The 22,438-nt window shown below is 38.9% G+C and overlaps 6 protein-coding genes and 1 long non-coding RNA gene across 12 annotated transcripts; 5 read left to right on the top strand and 2 right to left on the bottom strand.

The window, feature by feature from the left end:
- Positions 1 to 10: 10 nt before the first annotated feature.
- Positions 11 to 5,030, bottom strand: Dis3 (exosome complex exonuclease RRP44-like protein Dis3). The gene is made up of 11 exons (XM_069054486.1): positions 4,838 to 5,030; positions 4,622 to 4,786; positions 4,409 to 4,566; positions 3,958 to 4,360; positions 3,495 to 3,908; positions 3,078 to 3,224; positions 2,531 to 3,027; positions 2,232 to 2,475; positions 1,789 to 2,178; positions 1,584 to 1,739; positions 11 to 1,493 (listed from the first exon to the last, which is right to left on the bottom strand). Exons 1-11 carry the CDS (start codon positions 4,889 to 4,891, stop codon positions 1,257 to 1,259), a joined length of 2,865 nt encoding a protein of 954 aa, XP_068910587.1. The 5' UTR covers positions 4,892 to 5,030; the 3' UTR covers positions 11 to 1,256.
- On the top strand, positions 48 to 1,256 carry LOC138135737 (methylosome protein WDR77-like). Its single transcript, XM_069054594.1, has 5 exons — positions 48 to 189; positions 234 to 388; positions 435 to 646; positions 696 to 820; positions 868 to 1,256. Exons 1-5 carry the CDS (start codon positions 66 to 68, stop codon positions 1,227 to 1,229), a joined length of 978 nt encoding a protein of 325 aa, XP_068910695.1. The 5' UTR covers positions 48 to 65; the 3' UTR covers positions 1,230 to 1,256.
- A 300-nt stretch (positions 5,031 to 5,330) lies between the features above and the next one.
- LOC138135745 (mpv17-like protein) lies at positions 5,331 to 7,778 on the top strand. Of its 6 annotated transcripts, none has more exons than XM_069054630.1 (7): positions 5,331 to 5,487; positions 5,537 to 5,612; positions 6,246 to 6,375; positions 6,521 to 6,609; positions 6,868 to 6,980; positions 7,032 to 7,235; positions 7,291 to 7,778. In XM_069054630.1, exons 3-7 carry the CDS (start codon positions 6,247 to 6,249, stop codon positions 7,311 to 7,313), a joined length of 558 nt encoding a protein of 185 aa, XP_068910731.1. In that variant the 5' UTR covers positions 5,331 to 5,487; positions 5,537 to 5,612; position 6,246; the 3' UTR covers positions 7,314 to 7,778. The 6 variants fall into 6 exon arrangements, with proteins under 6 accessions (XP_068910731.1, XP_068910723.1, XP_068910714.1 ...); XM_069054613.1 differs by lacking the exon at positions 5,331 to 5,487 and adding an exon at positions 5,929 to 6,171 and having other exon boundaries at positions 5,531 to 5,612; XM_069054622.1 differs by lacking the exon at positions 5,537 to 5,612.
- A 65-nt stretch (positions 7,779 to 7,843) lies between these two features.
- LOC138135785 (uncharacterized) lies at positions 7,844 to 8,338 on the top strand. Its single transcript, XR_011161075.1, has 2 exons — positions 7,844 to 7,938; positions 7,988 to 8,338. It is a non-coding gene; the product is annotated as an uncharacterized lncRNA (long non-coding RNA).
- A 4,430-nt stretch (positions 8,339 to 12,768) lies between these two features.
- LOC138135649 (acaloleptin A-like) lies at positions 12,769 to 18,996 on the top strand. Its single transcript, XM_069054449.1, has 3 exons — positions 12,769 to 13,191; positions 15,603 to 15,820; positions 18,630 to 18,996. The coding sequence occupies exons 1-3, from the start codon at positions 12,836 to 12,838 to the stop codon at positions 18,869 to 18,871; spliced, it is 816 nt and encodes a 271-aa protein (XP_068910550.1). The 5' UTR covers positions 12,769 to 12,835; the 3' UTR covers positions 18,872 to 18,996.
- Positions 18,997 to 19,621: 625 nt separating this feature from the next.
- On the top strand, positions 19,622 to 21,201 carry LOC138135626 (uncharacterized). The gene is made up of 4 exons (XM_069054406.1): positions 19,622 to 20,226; positions 20,279 to 20,479; positions 20,527 to 20,704; positions 20,752 to 21,201. Exons 1-4 carry the CDS (start codon positions 19,756 to 19,758, stop codon positions 20,907 to 20,909), a joined length of 1,008 nt encoding a protein of 335 aa, XP_068910507.1. The 5' UTR covers positions 19,622 to 19,755; the 3' UTR covers positions 20,910 to 21,201.
- LOC138135657 (transmembrane protein 42) lies at positions 21,151 to 22,008 on the bottom strand. Its single transcript, XM_069054457.1, has 3 exons — positions 21,748 to 22,008; positions 21,375 to 21,521; positions 21,151 to 21,327 (listed from the first exon to the last, which is right to left on the bottom strand). The coding sequence occupies exons 1-3, from the start codon at positions 21,838 to 21,840 to the stop codon at positions 21,193 to 21,195; spliced, it is 375 nt and encodes a 124-aa protein (XP_068910558.1). The 5' UTR covers positions 21,841 to 22,008; the 3' UTR covers positions 21,151 to 21,192.
- Positions 22,009 to 22,438: the final 430 nt, after the last annotated feature.

Below are 22,438 nucleotides of genomic sequence, written 5' to 3'. Positions count from 1 at the left end.
TAGTTTGACATTTCGCCCCCTGACCCTAACCTCAAACTCCGATTCAAATTTTTTAGCGTTTCGGGATGCTGGAAGTGGAACACAATACGGTGGTTTATCCGCCTAACAAATGCTTGGAGCGCAAAATCGAGCTCTCCACGACACCAGTTGTGTACGACCACCTGCTTTTCCTAGATTTCAACGGCAAAGGTAGTTTCCGTTTTTTGTCGACAATAAATGAGACGTTTGTTCAGGTGAGTCGATTCTGGGGTCCTCCAACTTGAACGGGACCGTCTGGGAAGGCACTTTGTTGTTTTTCAACAACGAAGAGAATTTGCAACTCTTGAAATACAACAGAAGTCTCATCGGATCAACCATATCTGATGGCAAGTTCCTCAATGACAACACGGTAAGTGTATTGAAAAAAATTGAACAAAACATCAATTCGTCGTCAGTTTGCGTTAGCCGAGGACACCGGTGTTTTAAACATTCTCTCTTTGTCGCGCGAAAACGCGGCGATCGAATCTGCCGGCTACTTTAGAGATGTTGATCGAATTCCCAAACTGGCAGTTTGGAAAAATAGCAGTCGGGTTTTGACGTGTTCCAAGAATTCGGTCACCGTCTGGGACATTAACAGCGCCGTTAGAAAACCCGTGCACAATTTCCAGTAAGTTTTTCTTGACTTGACGTCGCTCGACATAACCTCACTTTTCCAGAAATTACCATACAGAGCTCGTAAATTGTGTGGATACAGTTAAAACGGAGCCGAACGTGTTCGCATCGGTTTCCATGGACCGAAAGTGCTGTCTGTGGGACGACCGCGACGCAAGTCCAGCCACAGGTAATCATTTCTTGTGTACAAAACAAGAAAAAAATTCCAAATTGCAGTTCTGTACAACAATGAATTCTGCTCGTTGACTAGCGTCGCATGCAATCAGCACAACACCAACTACATAGTCGTGGGGACCGAAGGCGGCGACATCTACCTCCTCGACAAGCGCGAACCACGCGAGTTCATATCAGTTGCAAGTTGCAACTGCGAGATCTACCGCATCGTCTTTGACGACTCGAACAGACTTGCCGTTTGTGGTGATTTAAACAAGGTTCTAGTTTTCAAATGCGAGGACGAAATCTTGAACAGCGCCTATTGCAACGACAAACACTGCGGATTTGTGCGAGGTTTGGCGTGGCACAATGAAACGTTGTATTCGTGTGGTTTTGACAAACAAGTCGTCAAACATTTATTATAAAAACCTATTAAAAGTTTTTCCTTACAATTATTTCTGTTTCTTTCTCCCCTTCCTTTTTTCTGGTTCGGCGGTCGGCAGTTTACGCTTCTTTTCCTTTTCTTGCGCTGCTCCCTCTAACGGAGGCACGCTGAAGCCGTCGATGAAGGGCTTCACCAGTTGCAAGACGAACTTCTCGCGTTGAATGTTGTTGGAGTCGAGGGCTAGGCGCACCACGACCGGATCGAACGCGTGCAAAATCACGTCACCAGCTCTTTGCGTCTGTTCCTGAAAGAATTATTTGTGAAGACAAAACACGTTCAGTCTGCGGTCCGCAAAAGTTGTATTTGTGTTTAGTCCGCGGTACGCGTCTATTACCTCTTCGTCGTATTCAAAAACATTTGAAGTTTCGCCTTTCCTGGCCAAAAACAAGGTACACTCGAGTCCGTATCGGGGAATCAATATTTGCAACGCATTTTTTCGCACGTACAAAACGTAACCCTCCTCGTCTTGGAGCTTTCCTTTGAAAAACAGCTGGAACACAATTGTTACATCGTAGAAGTACAGTAGAGGAAATTCTTACGTGAGTGTTGAAGGCGATCGAGGCCCTTCCTGCGTATTGCGCCATTCGGTTTCTGTAATTCAAATTCACGCACAAATCGGATGTTTTCTTTTTATCCACGAGATCCGGATAGGTGGAGTCGGACCCGCACACGACTGCCAACAGTCTGTGGACTATAATATCGGCGTATCGTCGAATCGGTGAAGTGAAATGAGTGTACAGAGGCACGGCCAAGCCGTAGTGGTGGTAGTCTTCCTTCTGGTAAGCACCGCTTGCGAAATACACCGCTTGCAGCATGCATCGAGTCGCAAGGATTCTGAACATGGTGTTCAAGTACGGATTGTTGGTTTTCGTGGCGTTGTCCAGCGATTTGGCTAAATTTTTTCCCGAGTCGACTCTGATTTCAAAACCCTAAATAACAAAACAATACAAAGTGCACCACTTAAAATATTTCTTAAACGTACGAGATGTCTTCCGGCCTTGACCAAAGGATCGAAATTCGAGGAAGGAGGTATTGGATGTCGCCTCAGCATCGCACAGTCTGGGAATTCCTCCAAAATTCTTTCCGCAACGCTTATATTGGCTTGCAACATAAATTCTTCGATCATCGAGTTGGTTTCAAACAGTTTCTTCACTTCAACATCTAAAGGATCCATCGTTTCCGAATCCATGTGGATTTTCACCTCGGGAGACGCCAGCACCAAAGCCCTGCCGAGAAAAATCCTCGATTACTTTGGATCTTTCACAGGACAGACCTGCACACCCGTTGGCCAATCGCCTTTGCTTCAAAATCTTCGCCAACTTGTTCAAATTCCGCAACGACCCGGCTATACTGTCACATTTACCCTTATCGTCGATTATCATTTGGGCCTCTTCGTACGTCATCGCTTTCCTCGACCTGATTATGCTCTTGTGAAAGCGAGTACTCAAGATTTTCGCATTTTGATCCATGTCCCAAACGCAAGAGAACGCGAAGCGCTCTTCGCCGCCTCTCAGGGAACAAAGATTCGAACTGAGGAGCTCCGGTACCATGTCTATCCTGTTGTTCACCAGATAGACGGTAGTAGCTCGTGAAGCTGCTTCTAGGTCTAGCGGAGTGCCCGGTCTGATGAAATGAGACACGTCGGCGATGTGGACTCCCACTTCAAATTTGTTACCGTCGATGACTCGACAGTGGAGGGCGTCGTCGATGTCAGTACAACCTGGAGGATCCACGGAACATACGTCCAGGTGTCTCAAGTCAACGCGTTTCTTGACATCCTGGAAATTGGGGTCGTAGGGTTGGGCACAGTTAGACCTGTAATACATACCTCATCGGTAATAACCCACGGTAATTGAGGCAAACAGTTCAAGACTTCTTCGGAGAATTGGCTGTGTGGGATATCGTGTTCCAGGAGAATGACTTCATTTTCTGTCGATTGGTCGCCAATTTTACCCAAGGCTCTCACAAAGTGGCCCTATCAATAAGTTTCGTGCTTGCTTAACAAAATTTAAGGAGAGTGTAACAGTCAAGTTAAGTCAATCGGTCAAAATGTGAGGTTAGGTGACACTCTAACTTCACTTATTACAAATTCCCTCAATATTTTAGTATGGGACAAAATTCAACTACAATTCTTGACTCGACTCGTCATATTAATCATAAAAACCACGATAAATTGCCACAAGAACTCGAAAGGACGGTATTTTTTCTGATTAAGTAACTCCAAAAAAGTGAGGTTATGTCTTACATGGGGATATCGCGAATGCTTGGGCCACGAGTCTATCGTCACGATCAGTTTTTGTGTTCTCAAAAACTCCGCCTGCCTCGTCTCGATTTTGATTTTCGGTATGCTTTTATCTGCAGGAACAAACAACTGATACACCCCGTCGATCCCCCCTTGCAGAATCCCGCAGTACTGGCGCCACTTTCGGCGAACGATTCCCACAACCTTCCCGGTGGGCTTCGCCCCGCTTTTCCTCTTTGTAGCCTTCTTCAACTCGTCTTCTTTCGTGGCCACGTCGTCGACGTTCTCGTCGCCCACACCCTCGTCCTCCAGCACGATCTCGCTGGGACACACCCACTCCTGTTCTTTGAGCAATTCCACCGCGACTGTATCCCCATCGACGGCTCGATTCAGTCCAGCCCGGCCCTGGACTATAATCTAAAATCGCAACATTACCCCTCCAACTCTTTTTTTCCATCAATCTTACCGGTTCTTCGTACGAATCGACGTTGACAAACCCTTCAAGGAAATTATCGCGCGACGCTCGATAAGTTCCTTGAAGCAGTCGGCCTTCTCTTATTCCCGTGAGAAGCTCGACGCTGGTCAAGTGGTTGGGGAAGACGTCTTTGGCGGCGTCTTGACCGTGGAAATCTTTACGAGACAGTTTGTCCGTGAGACCCGTGTTGACCTTCAAGTGCTTCACGTATTCCGAAACTGTAACAGATGGGATGTTTTCCTGCATAGCTTTGCTGCGATTGGCCGCATCATCGCTCAAAAAAACAAATTTGTGTTTGGGGGCATGCTCTATGTACCACGAACACGCTTTGCGTATGCATCGGTCATTATAGTCATTAATCAACTCAGCTTCATCTTGTTGCAAATAAGTCCACCTACAAGAGCAATTTTTAGGTTATGTCACAAAAAAAAAACTCCAGTACTTGTGGTGATCATTAATAAAAACATAAAAGTGGCGACTGGGGCTTTCTATTATGCTACATAAGCGCTTGTAAACTGGTAAACTTCTGTGTTTCACCTCATTCAGAACTGTATGAAGGATTATGACGTTACCCAAGACAGATTCCTCCAGAATGTCCATCTACAAAACAGAAATGTCAACAATTGGGGGCCACAACGCCTCTAACACGCATTACCTGATCTAAAACCACATTTGTATCTAATATAAGGTAGTGATTATACTTGAACAATGAACATGGATTTTTGTGGTCAGGTGAGAGAAAAGACTCCACCGGTAGGCAATTTTCGCACTCTTGAAGACCGCAAGAGATGTCGTCACGGATATAATGCTCCCTGACATGCTGCAACACAAAGACATTTAAACTGGGCCCCCAGGATGCGCATTTACCAACCTTCAAGTAGTTTCCTACTTTATTCTTCTTAATAAATGCTTTCGTCGTAAACATCTTGTTTCAACGATCGCATCCGCGTTAAATTCTATTATTTCATATATTTTACAAGCACACGCTTGGTTATTGTTAGGTTATGTGAGGTTATGTCATTGTTTACCACCACATGACGAAAGTCAAAATTTTTCAATTCCAGATTTTCTTCGAAGTTTTTCCAACAACACCATCTTCAAGGAACAATTTTATTATATGATAAACAAATAGCTTTATTTCATCCTTAATTTTTTATATTAAATTCATTTTGGTGGCAATTTTGAATTTCAAAAATCTTGGTTAGCCCCTAGCATCGTTTTTTTTAATTCCACTAAAGTGAGGTGAGAATTACAACAAATCTCAAACAACAAGCTTGCATCATCCACAAATAGCGTCTTTTACGTGGCATTAAAATTAAATAAAAACAATTAGCATTGTTAAAATCGCGTTTATGTTGGAATTTCTATCAAGATAAAATAAAGATTTTATGGGGGGTATTAAAGTTTAGACGTGGAAAATCACTGCCGATATGTTATTTGGTACAAAAGAGTGAACATTTGTAAACGAGGTGTTTATTAAGTTTGGTGTTGGGTTAGTTAACATCGTTTTGAACGAGAAAGGCAAGTTTTAATAAAATGATCTGGTAGAAGGTTGCACATTTTTATTCAGAGTGAATTATTTAACTAGGACCAATTGAATTCATTAAACAAACTAATGTAGTAGTGTGCATTCATCTGTGAGCAGAGTAAGTTATTTAACGACCTTTATCTGTTCAAACTTGTTGCTATCACATTTTTTGAACTGAGGAGCGAAAGACTATTAATAAATTAGTTTGTATGAAAAAAACCCAAGAGATATTCACATCAAAATAACAATCGTATGTACAAGAACAGAGATTAGATAATTTTTATTGTCCCAAAGCTTCAATTATGTAACGCCAAATTCTTGTCACCGTTGACAGCTTCTATAAATCACTTTAGACAAATAAAAACGCGCGAGGAAAATTTCCAATGCGGGGTAGAGGCAATTATGTTCGAATTAAACCCTCGTTCCACCCTCAGCATGCCAGATCGTACAATCGTGTCTCGTTTTGGCAACCGAAATCCAACTTTTAACAAGCAATTAGTTGTCACGTCCTGCAAGAGAGAGGATTATAATCGATAAGAGTGTTCTTGCGCAAGAACCGGCGCTTGCGAAATTTCGGCTTAATACACCTAATCATGTTAGTAAATCTGGTAGAAAGTGTTTTGGTGTAAAAATGAAACGTTCGAGACACCGAAAAGATGCGCGCTGAAGGGCCCCAAGTAGGTATCCGGTCGAGTGCGAGAGCGACCCTCTTCGGGTTTATTACGTTTGTAATGTCCGATTGACGTTGCAGCATGTCAAAATTATTGAAGTTCATCAAATACGCCTTCAACAGCCATCCCATCGTGTCGAACGCTCTGGTCTACGGGACGCTGTACGTCGGGGCCGAATTTTCCCAGCAGACTGTGACGAGGAAGCTGTTGGTAAGCTGCGTTGAATAAGTAAACAGTCGGAAGGAGCTAAAAATAAAACCCATCGATCGGCGCTTCCGGTGCGTCTTCTTCGGTGGGCTTTGTTTTTGACGACGTCCACTTCACAGTTTTTCGTTAATCGATTTTGTTTCGTCAGGCTAAAACGCCAGTACCTTATGACACGCCGACAATCGGTAGATACGCCATTTTTGGGACTACAGTACAAGGGCCACTCTTGACCGTTTGGTATTTATTTTTCATTCTTTTACTTTCCACACGCCAAACTTGTTTCCTCGTCGAGTTGTATTAATTTTGGTTTTTGATTTGTTTTCACGCAATTTCAGAACAAAGAACCGCTCGCCTATGATCGCCAAATGCTAACGTGTTTTGGAATTCTTGGCGTGGCTGTGTTCGCTCCGGTGTACCATTACTGGTACGTCACGAACCAAAATTAATACCGTCAAGAAGACCTCTTCGCTCCAGAACTGTAAATCGCTTTTGTAGGTACAGATGGCTGGACAAGAAATTCGTGGGGACTTCGGCCAAAGTGGTAGTCCGGAAGATGCTTTTGGACCAGTTTTTCATGACGCCACAAATTCTCGTCATATTTTACGTTGGTAAATCAACACTTTGCGCGTTTTAGCCGCCGATTCAACCCGCTGTTGCAGCTATGAGCATAATGGAGAAGAAACAGGACTTGTTCGAGGAGTGCCAACACAAATTCATCCCCACGTTCAAGACCAGTTGCATGTTTTGGTTGCCTGCCCAGTGTTTGAACTTCAGCGTGATTCCATCCACCTTTAGGGTGATTTATGTCGGCACTTGCTCATTTGCTTGGGTCAATATTTTATGTTGGATTAAGAGACAAGATTGTTAGACATGTAATTATTCAATTGTTACAATACTGATCAAAACTCTCCATTTTAGTGACGTTTTCACAAAGAAAGTAGAACGAGTTTTGAAAAACCTGTTAAAATGGAGAACTCTGTTTTGATCGACATTAAATAAGTGACAGAAAAGGACAATAATCCTAGGTGTCAATGTGGATGTTGTAATCGACATTTTCAATTTTAATGGCACTAATCCGTAATTTTTCAAATATATAATGTGATATTTTCAACCATACATATCATAATAGTCCTTATCTAATGTGTGCTTCCAATCGTGAAGCTTCGTTGTTACATACTCTTCTGATTTTCTCCCAGCGTTGATAATAATTCTTTAATCTAAGCACATCAAATAATATTGTTAATAATAATCGAATTTAAACCGCAACAGCGCTCATCCAGCAAGTAGGCCGTGGAATCGATCAACTGTCAGATGACAGATAGTTGGGACACTCTGTATCGATTTTAAGACCCTTCAAACTTTATTTGTGTAATACGATGTAATATTTTTAATAAATCTAAACAAAACTACTTGTTTCATTCTGCCGCGGAAACTTTTTATCACTCCTCGACAGGGAACTGTATTCCCCCTCATTCCTTCCTTGTATTACTGGTTGCATATATAAGGCAGAACTGTAATTTGCCATTCAAACAATCTATCACTCTTGAACAACCAACAACTGTAAAGGTAAGTTCTTCAACAATTTTCTCTCCAGTTGTTACATATTTTTTTTTAGATGGTTTCTTGTGGATCTTCGGCAGTGTTGTTGTTGCTGGTTCTGACAGCGGTATTGGCGAGTCCTCTGGATTATGTTCTTGAGGGTCAGGTGCAAGGGGTTCTGGGGCAAAGAGTCAAACGACAGGATGGTTGGAAGGTGGATGAGAGAAGGGACAGTAATGGGAGGCTCATAAAGAAGGACTACTTTCTGCAACACAAGAGTGATAATTTTGATGCCGATGCCGTCTTGCGGGAATTACCGGGAGGAAAAAAGGCGTACCAGATCGGCGCGACTTTTAGATTTTAAGAAATTGTGTCAAGCTAACTTATTGTTTTTATTTTTGTTTAATAAAAATTGTTTGAAATGAGAGTAACATGTTTCCTTCCAAAATCTATGACAAAGCAACACGAAAGGCACGAGATTATTGTTTCTTTAAAGAACAGACAATATCTGTCTTCTGGAGCAGAAGATTCTTGCTACGTGAGCGTTTTGTATTACGCTATTGGAGCATAAAATAACCTGTGGGATTTTCGTAATTTGTTGTTGCCGAGGTCGGAAAGGAAAAGGATCAAACATCCAGAGAGAATTACAAATTAAAATTTAACTCGACTCTTTGATTTATTATTCAACGGTTGATTCAAGCCGAATTAGCGAGAATCTTATTTGTGATTGGTTTGAGGGAATTAAGTAATTATCTTTCACGTTCACAAAGTTTCCATGTTTCGTAGCTTGGTTCATAATTTATGTCTTGGAAAGACTCGCTGAATGAGGAATGATTAGAGTGTGTTGCTCCTTTTGAAAAATGTTAATGGCTTTGAGAGGAAAAAGCTGCGATTTATATTTCAGACATTTCATATTTAAGCAGCTACCAATAAAAAAAAAACATTTTATTATTCACTTTATTTCTACATCGTAATTCGAAGATTTAAAATACATTCAATTTCATTTTTAGAATTAGGTAGCTGAAGAAAAAATAAAAAACAAAATTAAATCCTATTTATTTATACATTTATTTGCATTCGGGCGAGCAAGCACGAAAGAAGATAAGACAGCTTGCATAAGATTTGCTAATTAAAACAATATTATGTACTTTTGGGTATCAGTAAATTACTACTTCTTGATAAACATTTTTATGACTTGTCGGCACTGGAGTATCGCACTGGTATATGGGTTATTCCGATATCAGGCGCTTGCTTTGGCCAATATAAATATAAATCGCAATGTTTTAATTCCTTATCAGTAAAAATTCTCATGAAGTAATCACTAATCAGAGTAATCACTAATCATCACAGGAAGTGTTCAAAAGGACCGCCGTTATTGTCAATACAACAATGAAGGCGCCGACGAAATTATTCTTCCACTCTCTCCAACATACCTGTTATTGCGAATTGTTGTGGCAGTATTTTCCACCCGTTCTCTTGAAACTTCAATTGTATAAATTGGGATCGAATATACCAAGTCCTTCATGTACCCCCACAAGAAGAAGTCGCACGGAAATTCTCCGGGCTCGAGGAACACTCCTGCACGATTCACCATACGCCAACACAACACCTATGTAGTCACTATTCGAAAATAAACGCGCCATTTTCACAAAAAAATTAGCTTCAATCACAGGATCAACACTCAAACACCTGCCTTTTGTGGTCTGATAAAACTAACTGAAAATGTAATCATCGTGTCAATACCTCGGCCGCGCAGCGAAAAAACTATATTCTAAAAAGTAAAAACAATGTTTTGCGCCGATTTTACAATAACTATTATTTTACGGTCAGTCACTTTCATTGGGTCAAATAACTAGAAAATAGACAGCTCGTTAATTTATGTGGAGATAAAAAATGTGGGAAAAAAATCATATTTCGAAAAAATGGTACATAACAATTTTGTTGTTCTTGACGAGATGTTTAAGCCTACATTACTCGGCAACTATGGGTCATAGTTTACGAAAATTAATCAGGAGATTCAACTGTGAAAGAATCATTGCAATATCTTGAATAATAAGCTAGATCGTGTGCAAACCTAAAGGTCCAAAATTGAAAATTTTCAAATCATCTCCAATATGAGTAACTGCAATGTAAATGTAGTCTAAGTGTTAGAACTTGACGAAAAGATTCCACAGACGTAAATTAGAATGACGAGGTATAGTTTTCTGCTCAAAATAAGCGCCACAGGGAGGAGAATCCAAAGGTACAAGATTCAATGGCATACTATGTGGTTTAATAAAAGAACTACGGTGTTTTAAAACGTTTGAAAAAGAACTGCAAAGTAGCACACTCTCACTTACTGGATACTCATTTAAATAGCATCTTGGGGAAGAATAAAAAGCAGTTTTAGTTTTTTGACATATTAGCTATGTACGCCGTACGGCACAAATAAATAACAATATAATTACTTTCTTGAGCTTCTAGAGAACTCCTTAGTCATCTCCCCAATTGATTCCTTTTTAATTAGTTCACTGCATTAATAAAAATAATTGCGTCCAATTTGAATAAAAAATAAAAACAAATAAAATAACTTTGAAGGTAAATTTATTATTTTTAAAACGTAGGAGTAATTATTATGTACAATAGAAATAAATAATAATTTAATCATATTTTCGAGGTTCTCGAGACCTTCTTAATCTCCCCAGTTGATAGTTCCACCAACATGCCACGTAGATTCACCTTTATTCGGCCCATCGACCACTCTTCCCCACCCAGCATTGAAATCTGCATCCTCCCCTTTCCTCTTGATCTCTATGGTAGTTTTAACGTTTCCATTCTCATCTCCCCCAATATTTGGGTTGAACACCCATGGACGGTTCTGATCTTCTTGATTGGTCTGATTTGAATCTGATGAGCGTCTGAGTCGCTGATGCTCGGACACTTCTTCAACCGGAGAATAAATTTCGTAAACTTCTTCAGGGTCGTACCGGTACTCCGCGACTGGAATCGCCGATACTGCAGCCGCAACAGCGACGAGAACAAACAAACAGCTGATTTGATTCATCTTTGAACTGAGGTTGTTGTTCGAGAGTGAGAGTGAACTGATAATGAATTAAAACAACGCGAGTTATTTATATTCGTCGAGCGAGTACCAGATCTTGGGAATAACCCGTTCAAAACAGTAGCTATCGATCTTTGTTCAAAAGTAATTTCACTACACTATCTGGAAATGGTTATTTATTTATTCCTAAAACATGACTTTGCACTGATCAACAACTGGTACTACTTAGTAAACGGATAAGTGCATTTCAACAATTTGTAACTTCTATAATTTGAGGATCATTGACACAGCAGCCGCAACAGCGACAAGGACAAAGAAACAGCTGATTTTATTCGTCTTTGAATGAATGAATGTGAGTGCCTAGAAAGCGAAAGCAAACTGATAACCTGCCAGAATATCGAGAGGAATCTATATTAATAATAATGTGAAAAGGTGATTTCAGGAAAACTGAAGCTCTGATAATTATTGTTGTCTTCAGGTGTAATTTTTTAATTAATTATGTATCTAAAACTGGTAATTTATCAAATGCATCAAAAATAATTGTTTTAAAATCTTAGAGAAGTTAAAAATATTATTGTTGGTAAAAGAACAATTTTTAAAAATATTCTATTGTTTTTAAGCAACTGTAGTCAGGTGAAATTGGAGGATCTCGCGCTACACTTTTTAACGTTTTTAACCACGTTCTAGACAATTTTGTTCTCTGGGATGAATTATGGCCCAAAATACATAATTTTCAAAACTTTAGTAATTTTTACAAAATGCTTAAATCATTTCCTAGATATTTTCTCTAGATCTAATACATACACCGATTTGCACCACTCAAACATTTCTTTTTTGTAATAGAGTTAATCCAAGCAAATTTTTATTTTGTCTGAATTATACGCTGGACTTTTTTCAAGGTTGCTTTTTGAATTTTCTACAGAACATTAATCTTGCAACGTTCGTGCACAATATTCGTAATATACTTCTTTCGGTGTTACTAAATTGCTTTTTGATGGGAAATGAAATTCTACATTAAATTGCAAGAAAACGACGGTGACGATGACGTGACAGATGCAATCAGCGCATTAGAAAATGCAAGTAGACTGCAAATTGTGGAAAGCTTCAACAAAAGTGTTTATCCGAATTATAACAAAAAGTAGACAAAAACTGCAATTACTACTGTGATGTTATATTGTTCTTTAAATTATTTATTTTATAGTTAACAAGAATATCTGACTAAATTGATTTAAAAAGTGTTTGTTAAAGAAATAAATATGTCAAAGTAGTAATAAAAGATTCATTGTTATCTGACCTTGGCACCTGCATTTATTTTCACGTCACAAATGCAGCACGAATTTAATAATGTTTTACAAATGTAATTCCCACTTGCTAGTTCCTAAAATTTTATTTTTAATTTAGTAGCAAGTGCAATTGTACGATGGGAAATTCTGAAATGATAAAAAATATAACTAAATTTCATTTAAAAAATAATGAATGAATGAATTAAAATTTTATGACTTCATGACTGATTCAAATTGTTTTTAATTCACAATTCACAATTAAAAAAAAATATATTTAGAAATATTTTTCGTGGAATTGTTGCGAAATCCCTTTCCAATTCACTTTCATATTCATATTATTTTGCTATAAAATTAATCCCTTCATACCGATTATTTCTTGCCTAAAAATACGAAATCAGTTGCGAAAAACAAATACCAGATAAGCGAAAGCGCTTCACACGCGGAAGGGATATCCCCGAGTCCCAGCCAGCAGACTGCTTCAATTCTCTGGCTTCATTATCTGCAAGACTGTTAACTATAAATATCCACCAGCGCATCCACTCATCATCAGTTCACTTTCTTTGCTGATTGCACCAACAACAACAACACAATCCGATCCAAAATGGTCAAATTGGGATTCTGCTTTGCCCTCTTCGCCCTCGTGGCAGCTGCTGTGGCGATTCCCTTCGAACAGTACCAGTACGACCCCGAAGTGTACGAAATCGACGCTGCACCTCCAGTTCTGTACCAGCTCCGGTCAAGACGCTCCCTCCAAGGTGGTGCTCCCAACGTCCCCGGACAGAATGGTGGATGGTCGGTCAACCCCAATATCGCGAGGGATCAAGGAGGGAACACCAGAGCCGACATTAGTGTACAACATAAAGGAAAGAATCACGATTTCAATGCAGGGTGGGGCAAGGTGGTGGATGGACGCAACAAGGGGAGGCCTACCTGGAATGTTGGAGGCTCGCACAGATGGTGAAGAGGAGTTGGGATGAAAGAAAGTTGTTGAATTGTTTTTTGATATTTATTGTTATTTGTTTTTACATTTTTAAATAAAATACAAAATTAAGAAATATCTACCTGATTTATTTTATTATTTATTTAATATATAGGGTGTATCTAAAATGCGTGTGTTAATTTTAACACGTAGCAGAGCTTGTTAAATCAAACGTTTTTTCTATTTGAATTTTTTGCGAAAAAGCGTCACAAATTGATTTAAAATTTGGAATAAATTAGCCCCCTATGGGTAAGGGCGAAAATTTTCTGTTGTTACAGAAACGGAGCCGTGTTAAGAATGTTACATTGTTATAAAGAAATTAAATAATTAAAATTAAAATTCTCACAGTTACGAAAAGTAGAGACTAGTTAATCATACAAAAGAACTCGTTTGGTAAAATTTAGGGGATAAAAAATCTTGGAAAACTTTTGCGAATTTTGCAAAACGTTATAGAGAAAAGTTTCATAAATTGGCGAGTTCTTTTCCTGGTTAAAGTTAACACACGTATTTCAGATACACCCTGTATGTTGCGGACGAAGATAAAAAATTCTAATTCTAATTTAGGGGGAAAATAAAAAATCAGTCACTACAGATAAAGGAGAAGTCTTCTTTTTTTTGTATATTCATCTCAGATTCTACAGATGAGACAGTTTACAAAAAAAATTAATAATTAAAATCGTTGGGTCGTGCGAAAAATAATACAGGTGTTCGGTAAATGTCCGGCCAAACTTTAACCGCGAGCTACTGGCTTCATGTAGAACTCGGAAGAAATATTTAAAAAATTCTATGTCAAAAAATAAATACACCCTGTATATCATATTTTATAAAACGTACGCCAATGCGAAGTAACCTCTAGGAAATATGCTTTAAAACAAGAAAACCGCATTGGTGTACGTTTTATAAAATATGATATGCAAGGTGTATTTTAAAAATGTGCCGAAATTTTACCTACGAGGTTGTGAGACAACGTAGAAGAATAAAAGCAGTTAAAAAAAATTGTACCTCAAAAATTAAATGTCAATTTATTTTTTGACATAGAATTTTTTAAATATTTTTTCCGAGTTCTACATGAAGCCAGTAGCTCGCGGTTAAAGTTTGGCCGGACATTTACCGAACACCCTGTATGTATATCCACCTCGGGAGTGTATGATTTTTACTCTCAGTGCTCGGGTTTCGCCCTCATGCACTTCACTCCCGCGGTGCATAATGTACTATTGCCTAATTTAAATTATTCTTTTCCACATGTGTCAACTTAACAAAATTAAACTATCGTTTTAGTTGTGCCAACTTGTATTGTCTTCGCTTACTAAGATTAAAAAGTACCGGGTGACGACTTTTAATGATTGAAATTATTTTTGTTCGGTTGGCAACACATTTACGATTTTTTGTTGCTACACTTGACTATTAAATTCAAATATGACAGTTCAAAAGTCAAAATAAATCAAAGTGTCATTATCACGATTTATTAATTTGCAATAATCTTAAGCCAGAAAGCGAATCAACAGACAGACTCTGACAAATGACTAGGCGTACCAATTATTCGGTAGTGCCAACCTACTAGATTTGTCTCAATCAATAAAAATTTAAAACTATGTTTTGATAAAGTTTGGTATAACAACACATCGTTATTCACTACGGATAAAAAGAGAAGTCTTAGTTTTGTAAACTTTTTTTGTAGCGTTTGCCTGAGGAAAAATAATTTCACGGAAGGAAACAAGAACCGCACCATATTTCTTTTCACTGAAGTATCATAAATTTTCAGGATCGTCTAATAGTCTAGACATCATATTCTACCGCAAAATTTAACCGCAGTGCAGATTAATTTTGACACCTTCGGTTGGTTCTAATAAAAATTGTTGATTTATTATTGATATTCGTCTCAGATTCTCTAGACGAAAGATTAAAAAAAAATGCAATCATTTTACTTTAAAAATATTTGTTATAAAATAATTGTACCAGGAATAGTGAACATACTCGTAATTATAAAAAAAGAGTTTTGCACGAGTACAGAAAAAACAAATTCTCGCGAAAAAGGTGAGTTATACAAAATCTTCGCAAACTCTCGGGAATTACCGTCGCAACTTCACAATTCCGCGATCCAGCTCTACACCTGTCAGTCCCCTCAGAATGGGAGATCCCCGAAACCCGAGTCACTCTTGATAACACTTTGTATAAAAACTTGGCAACACTCTCGTTCGTTATCAGTTCACTTTCGAACCGTCTCGCAACACTTCAAGATGAACAAGCTCGCTCACTACTTCGTCTTCGTCGCATTTGTTGCGGTCGCAGTGGCGATTCCGCTCGAACAATTCCAACACTACGAATTTGACCCCGAAGAAGTCTACGAGATCGATTCCCCAGCAGCTGTTGCCCACAAAGTGTATCGGTTGCGACGGTCTCTTCAGCCCGGAGCCCCCAGTTTTCCCGGAGCTCCGCAACAGAATGGAGGGTGGTCCGTCAACCCCTCGGTGGGGAGAGATGAAAGGGGCAACACCAGGACCAACGTTGAGGTGCAGCACAAAGGACAAGACCACGATTTTAACGCTGGCTGGGGAAAAGTCATCAAGGGAAAGGAGAAGGGTAGTCCCACGTGGCATGTAGGGGGAAGCTTCAGGTTTTAAATCCCGAATTGACCACCAGAATGGAAACTAATTTATTTATAATTTATTAAATTGTGTATTTTGTGAAATCTTGTCTTTTGGATTGTATACGTACTTCGTACAAATAAATAATTCCCAATAATCTACCGTCTGATTCACTCCTGTTCGTACCAAGGTCATTGATCTTGAATGAAAATAAATTCTAATTGTCTTAAAGAAAATCAGAAAGTTGTAGAGATTAAACTGACCTTAACTGATCAATAATATTTTAACATTTTCTTTTAGTTAAGTAATTTTATTCCTTGCAAATGTTGCTGTCATTCAGTCACTGTTTCTGCCAAGCGATACTTACTTAGGCGTATTGTTATTGCTATTGTCACTAACAGTTTTCAGCTTGTAGCGCCAGATTATTCGACTCACTTCGAAAATCAGATACTGAAATGTCTTCTTGGTATTACTGGAAGAAGGTAACGTTGAAGACGTTTCTAAAAGCGTAACCAACACTTTCTTGTGGACTAAAACTTTCAAACATTTGTGAATGAAGAATGTTTCCAAAAAGAGTCACAAGTACGTTTTGTCTGAAAAAAAATTCTTGGAACAGAGTAACGATCAACCCAGATGGTACTCTTGACAGATCATACTAAGAAAGATAAAAACGTATATGTAGTAACACAAGCATGCGAAATGATAACTTCACCCTTTGCCAGATTTTGATTTTTGACAGAAACGTGCTCTATAGATGGGAGCTTGGTGGGGTAAAGCTTGAATGTTGAAAGGTAATTAAGATGGTGGTGAGAAGAATTAAATGCAATAAAATGTAATATAAAATTAAATTGAATTAATAAATATAATATTTGTTTTCCGTTGCACCTTAGACACTGACAAGTTTGACATTTCAATAAATGTTTTTTCTCTTAATTTGGTTATGTTTCAATTGTACTGACTGACATTTGTCGTTCGTTCTTGCGTGTGTCTAAAGTAACAGAAAAAATAAAAACTCGTTCAAAGCCAACTCCAAGTGAAAATTTTAATAGTCACCCGTTATGTACGGCTTAACTTATTAACCCAAATAGTTGAAAATTGTTGAAAGTATACAGGGTGTTTGAAAATTGCTAGTACAAAAAAAAACTGTGGCATCTAGAAGCCCTAAGAAATCCAAAAAACCAATTTTTAACTTTTTTAAACAAAAGGGATAAAGTAACCCTATCCCAGCATATTTTACGCCTCAGGCGGGGCAGTATTTTTTAAACCTTGGTAACCAAGCGTGATAATGAAGGACTATACAACAATATGAAAAATAAATATTTTTTTGCAAGATTTTGGCAACTAACAATGATACTAACAATTTTAACCCAATTTTTAGTAATTTTTATCTCGAAAACTACAGGACTTTTATTAAAAATTTTTTTTGCCGATGACTTTAAATCACCATCACCAATTACCAGTGTTTTTTTGTACTAGCAATTTTCAAACACCCTGTATAATCTGCGAGATGAGAGTCAGCTAGATTTGAGCTTTTAGATAATTTTGTGGAAGATTTGTAGGAAAATGAGTTCAAATTAAAAATGTTGGTAAATCTTAGGTGATTATAAAAATGACATTTGTAACTGTTACTCAATAACTCTCTCTAGCGTTAAGAGTGTTTATTGTTTTCAACTGTCATAAATTCTCATTTTTCTCCTTTGTAAACTGCCTCCTAACTGCTCTAAAGCAAAAAATAGCAGATAACCAACCGTTGCCCTAGACAACACATTCAAAGTGACATTTCTTGAAAAATTTGTCAAAACTGTCAAAAGCATATGCGAAATCAGTTTTAATAGATTTGGAAGCTTTGGGGACGTCGTTTCAAACAATAAAATTTTGTATGCAACGCGTTTCTGTGCAAATTGGGCTTTTCTAATTGCCCGAGAGGCCAGATTGAAATACGAGCGTAGCGAGGATTTTAAGGCCTCGAGGCATGCGGGAACATCGTCTTCCCGCACTTGGTTCGTAAATAACTAATGTTTTCTTTTTAATTCAACAACACAGATTTGGAACAATATTTTGTTAAATTTTAATACATATTTGGATGTAACAAAAAAATCGTTATTCACAACAGATAAAAAGTGAATAGTCTTGTTATTTCTTTTTGGCGTATCTTTAAGGAAAAACAATTTTACCCAAGGAAACAAGAACCGCACCATATTTCTTTTTACTGAAGTATCATAAATTTTCAGGCTCGTCTAATAGTCTAGCCTAGACTCTAGACCTCACATTTTACCGCAAAATTTACCCGCAGTGCAGGTAAATTTTGACACATTCGCTTCGTTTGAATAAAAATTGTTGATTCATTATTGGAATTCTTCTCAGATTCTGCAGATAACACAGTGAATTAATTAATTAATTTTAAAAATCTAAAAAATGTATCAGGAATGATAAACAAAAGACTGTTGTACGTGTACATAAAAAAATTCTCGCGGAAAAGGTGAATAACACTAAATCTTCGCAACCTCTCGGGAATTACCGTAGCAACTTCACAATTCCGCACTCCAGCTCCACGCTCACACCTGTCAATCCCCTCAGAATGGGAGATCCCCGAGACCCGAGCTCGCTCTTGATAACACTTTGTATAAAAACTTGGCAACACTCTCGTTCGTTATCAGTTCGCTTTCGAACCGTCTCGCAACACTTCACGATGATCAAGCTCGCTCACTACTTCGTCTTCGTCGCATTTGTTGCGGTCGTAGCGGCAATTCCGCTCGAACAATACGAACACTACGAATTTGACCCCGAAGAAGTCTACGAGATCGATTCCCCAGCAGCTGTTGCCCACAAAGTGTATCGGTTACGACGGTCTCTTCAGCCCGGAGCCCCCAGTTTTCCCGGAGCTCCGCAACAGAATGGAGGGTGGTCCGTCAACCCCTCGGTGGCGAGAGATGAAAGGGGCAACACCAGGACCAACGTTGAGGTGCAGCACAAAGGACAAGACCACGATTTTAACGCCGGTTGGGGAAAAGTCCTCAAGGGAAAGGAGAAGGGTAGTCCCACGTGGCACGTCGGGGGAAGCTTCAGGTTCTAAATCCCCAACAAACCATTTCAATGGAAACTAATTTATTTATTATTTATTAAATTATGTATTTTGTGAAATTTTATTGTCATTTTTATTTGCATAAGTACTTCATACAAATAAATAATTCCACATAATCTACCGTGTGAATAATTCCTGTTCGTTCCCAGGTTATTGATCTTAAATTTCTAATTGTCTTAAAGGAAACCAAAAAGTTGTAGAGATTAAACTGATCCCAACTTATGAATAATCTTGTAAGATTTTCTTTCAGGTGGACAAATATAACCTTACGTGTTCCACATGTAAAACTTTACTTCCGTTGTGAATAGTGACAGTATTTGTACAGATTGTGCCTTCTGCAACAGAAGTAAGAATCCAACATTTTTCATGCACTTTAAAAATTGTATCCCTTTCAGAAGATGAAATCTAGAGTACTTGCTGTCATCCAGTCACTATTTCTGTCAAGCGTGATACTCATATTATCCTTACTATTGCCAATAATTTTATTGACATCACTAGTAGTTTTCGGCTTTTATCGCCAGATTATTCGTCTCATTTTGAAAATTAAATACCAAAATGTTTTCTTCGGGCTATTGGAAGAAGGCGATGTGATATGGGCCGTTGAAGATATTTCCAAAAGCATAATCAACTCTGTTGTTGTCGTGGAATTTGACAAAAACGTCCAAACATTTGCAAAAACCATCACCAATATTGTCAATGAAGAATGTTTTCAAAAAGAGTCAAAAGTATCTTGCGTCCGAAAAAAATTCTTGGGGTACAGTTTTTTGCTCAAGAACCAATACTCCGTCGACGAGTGCGTCCAGATAGTCAACGTAGATGGTAGAATTGACACGTCATTCTTAGAAAAGTACATTTCTGAATGTTGTGAGACAGACATGCCGAAAGACAACTCGGCCCTTTGCCAGATTCTCATTTTAGACAACACTGTAGAGTGGTCCAACAAGAAAAATCAATTTGTTATCTTGTTTCGCATTCATCACAGCCTAGGTGATGGGTTCTCGCTCATTACCTTGTTGTTGCGTCACTTGGTTGACTCTCGACAAAAACTAGAAACTTACGTGGACCTGTGGACGCGCTCCCAGCCCAAGAAGAAATGGTTTGCTTATTTGTGGACAGTACTATTCGGTCAAGCTGTTGTTGTTCTTCACCACCTTTTCAGACCCGTCGACAAAAACTATCTCCATCGACGAAAACTGTGTGGAGAGAAGATCATCGCGTGGGCTGCAGAAAAGGAAGAAAAGTTGGTACCACTGGTCAAAATGATTAAAAACAAGAGTCCAGGAACTCGCTTCTCGGATGTAGTCCTTGCTGCAGTTAGCGCAAGTCTCGCCGAGTTCTTACATACGGTACTACTACTCTCTTCCATTTCCAAATTCCCTCCGTCATTTGATTTTTCAGAAGAATCATTCAGACACAAATTTTGTGACCTGCGTCATCCCAACTCTTTTGAATTTTAAGTGCACCACAAGCCTTGAAAACCCCAAAAATAATTTCTCGGTGGCAGAGTTAAGACTACCGCTTCATTCCGACAACATCTTGGATACATTACAAGACGTTAGAACTGCAACCCAGGCTTTGAGACACTCTCCAGACTATCTAGTAGGTACTACTTCTGCTGCTTTGCAGACAATAATCGAGTGTTTCAGGTACATTTTTGGCTTTTGAGAACTTTGGCCCCGGTACTGCCAGAACCATTCTTGAACCTTCTGATTTATTCGCGTCATAGTACCATGGCGATCAGTATCCTGCCAGGAACCGGTAAATTAATGAAAGGACACAGTTTGGATGACATGATCTTCTGGATTCCGCACCGAGGATCAACTGGTTCGCGTTCGCATCAGCGCATTCCTTAATAAAATGTGGTCTTTCAGGCGTAGGGTTGTCGGTGTTATCGTACGACAACCGATTTCAAATTGGCTTAACTGTGGACAAAGCCTTGCTTGTAGAGCAAAAAGACGCACAAGCGATCGTCGATGGCGTCTTCAAGTACATTTTAAAACTGCATCAAAACATCTCGGCCATCGTGTAGAGCGTTGAAGTTGTAATCTACTAAATTTTTATTTGATTCGAGTGTAGAGGCACCCATTAAGACAAAGTTGGAGCGTTTATTACAAGTGGATGAGATTTTTGTTTGGAAAGCGCGTTAGTTTTATTACCGCAAACTTTGCCAATTCAATTTCAATTCAGGAGTTTCGTTTATCCCGGATCGAATCAACAAGAATAAAGTTTTTCCATCAAGTGATTTTTCGGGTTTTAAATCAAACACAACGTTCTTATCATAATCATTTATTTTTTACAGAGAAATAAATCTGTCAATCCTGTTTTTTCGCAACGTGTTCTTCCGGTTGGTCCTTCACAACCAACAGTAATCCGCATATGATGAGAGACATTCCTGACCACCAAATCAAAGTGGTGACTTCTCCAAAAACAAAAAAACCTGTAACCGCCTAAAAATAGGGTTCAACTGGAAGTAATCGCGGTTTGGGGCTCTTACTGAAAGACAGTAGTTGGACGCTGCGCTGGTGACGGTCGCTGTGAGGGAAGATTCAACGTTTTGCAAAGCTTTAACGAACAACGTCCACACTCCGGCATTACACGCAACCATCAATGCAAAAAATAGTATTCTGACGATGAAATAGCCCTAAAAGGTTGTGTAAGTGTTAATTATTTGGCGAAATGAATTTCTTTCTGCTCCGATTAACAACACAATGAATCCCTCTCGTCTGCCCTACTAGTGTGACAAATTTCAATAAAACAGCACCCTCGACATAACACGCGGAAAATTACCACCCTCGAGATAATTTCATCCTTGCAACCCGCAATTTACATCACAATTAAATCATTTCGCGCAAATAAATCTTCATTACCTCGAACGTAGGCAACCCAGACAACTTCCCGAACAAGCTGGCTGCCGACGCACAAAAACCAGCCAGCACCGCATAATTGACTTTTCCACTCATGTTTCACGCTCTTTCCCGCAAACACTAAGTAAATAGACCTGTTCTAGGCGAAAAACATGGAGACGCATTTATTTACATCGTGTAGGGAGTACTTTTTGCTGTATTTGTACCGCGACTATCCCAGACGAGCCTGTGCGACGCAAACACTGTCTATTGCACATCACGGTGTTTTTGTCGTTCGTTATCTCCTTCAAACAGAACTCTTACCGGTTTTACATTTTCGTCTTTTGACAGTTGTTCGACTGTCACCGCGATTTGACATTTAAGTAATTCCAGCTCGAGCGGCTCGATCAAGTTGTGGTCAAGCGAAGCCACATGTTGCGTCCGTGATTGGTCGGATGCGGAGTATGGGAAAGCGGGACAATGTGGTGTGGGTGGGTGTTGCTAACTGGTACACAGTGCGGAGATTGTTAACAGTTGCCCTGCATTCCTGCATATTAATCTTATTTTATTACCAACTACGATAACGAGATCTGGTTCGACGAATTTTTTAGTGTTGACATTTCGCGATAAACAAATGAAGGTCGGTTGAATTAATCTTGACAATTACAAACGTATACAGTATAAATACGAGTTAATTGTCTTAATATACATGTTA

The sequence above is a fragment of the Tenebrio molitor genome, chromosome 1, assembly GCF_963966145.1.
Source record: "Tenebrio molitor chromosome 1, icTenMoli1.1, whole genome shotgun sequence".
NCBI classification, from domain to species: domain Eukaryota; kingdom Metazoa; phylum Arthropoda; class Insecta; order Coleoptera; family Tenebrionidae; genus Tenebrio; species Tenebrio molitor.
Note: the sequence above shows the minus strand (reverse complement) of the source record. Positions and strands in the feature narration are given on the sequence as shown.

Bases quoted from the DNA above. Each gene is read 5' to 3' on its own strand.
- LOC138135737 (XM_069054594.1), top strand. From the start codon at position 66: ATGCTGGAAGTGGAACACAATACGGTGGTTTATCCGCCTAACAAATGC. The intron at 190-233 runs GTAGTTTCCGTT...ACGTTTGTTCAG, and splicing joins CCTAGATTTCAACGGCAAAG to GTGAGTCGATTCTGGGGTCC. The intron at 821-867 runs GTAATCATTTCT...TCCAAATTGCAG, and splicing joins CGACGCAAGTCCAGCCACAG to TTCTGTACAACAATGAATTC.
- Dis3 (XM_069054486.1), bottom strand. From the start codon at position 4,891: ATGTTTACGACGAAAGCATTTATTAAGAAGAATAAAGTAGGAAACTAC. The intron at 4,567-4,621 runs GTAATGCGTGTT...TCTGTTTTGTAG, and splicing joins CAAATGTGGTTTTAGATCAG to ATGGACATTCTGGAGGAATC. The intron at 1,494-1,583 runs GTAATAGACGCG...TAATTCTTTCAG, and splicing joins TTTTTGAATACGACGAAGAG to GAACAGACGCAAAGAGCTGG.
- LOC138135745 (XM_069054622.1), top strand. From the start codon at position 6,247: ATGTCAAAATTATTGAAGTTCATCAAATACGCCTTCAACAGCCATCCC. The intron at 6,376-6,520 runs GTAAGCTGCGTT...TTGTTTCGTCAG, and splicing joins CTGTGACGAGGAAGCTGTTG to GCTAAAACGCCAGTACCTTA. The intron at 6,981-7,031 runs GTAAATCAACAC...CCGCTGTTGCAG, and splicing joins TCTCGTCATATTTTACGTTG to CTATGAGCATAATGGAGAAG.
- LOC138135649 (XM_069054449.1), top strand. From the start codon at position 12,836: ATGGTCAAATTGGGATTCTGCTTTGCCCTCTTCGCCCTCGTGGCAGCT. The intron at 13,192-15,602 runs GTGAAGAGGAGT...AGTGTATCGGTT, and splicing joins GTTGGAGGCTCGCACAGATG to GCGACGGTCTCTTCAGCCCG. The intron at 15,821-18,629 runs GCTTCAGGTTTT...TTGCCCACAAAG, and splicing joins CACGTGGCATGTAGGGGGAA to TGTATCGGTTACGACGGTCT.
- LOC138135626 (XM_069054406.1), top strand. From the start codon at position 19,756: ATGCCGAAAGACAACTCGGCCCTTTGCCAGATTCTCATTTTAGACAAC. The intron at 20,480-20,526 runs GTAGGTACTACT...CGAGTGTTTCAG, and splicing joins GACACTCTCCAGACTATCTA to GTACATTTTTGGCTTTTGAG. The intron at 20,705-20,751 runs GTTCGCGTTCGC...GTGGTCTTTCAG, and splicing joins TCCGCACCGAGGATCAACTG to GCGTAGGGTTGTCGGTGTTA.
- LOC138135657 (XM_069054457.1), bottom strand. From the start codon at position 21,840: ATGAGTGGAAAAGTCAATTATGCGGTGCTGGCTGGTTTTTGTGCGTCG. The intron at 21,522-21,747 runs GTAATGAAGATT...ACAACCTTTTAG, and splicing joins CTGGGTTGCCTACGTTCGAG to GGCTATTTCATCGTCAGAAT. The intron at 21,328-21,374 runs GTAAGAGCCCCA...CCCTATTTTTAG, and splicing joins CGTCCAACTACTGTCTTTCA to GCGGTTACAGGTTTTTTTGT.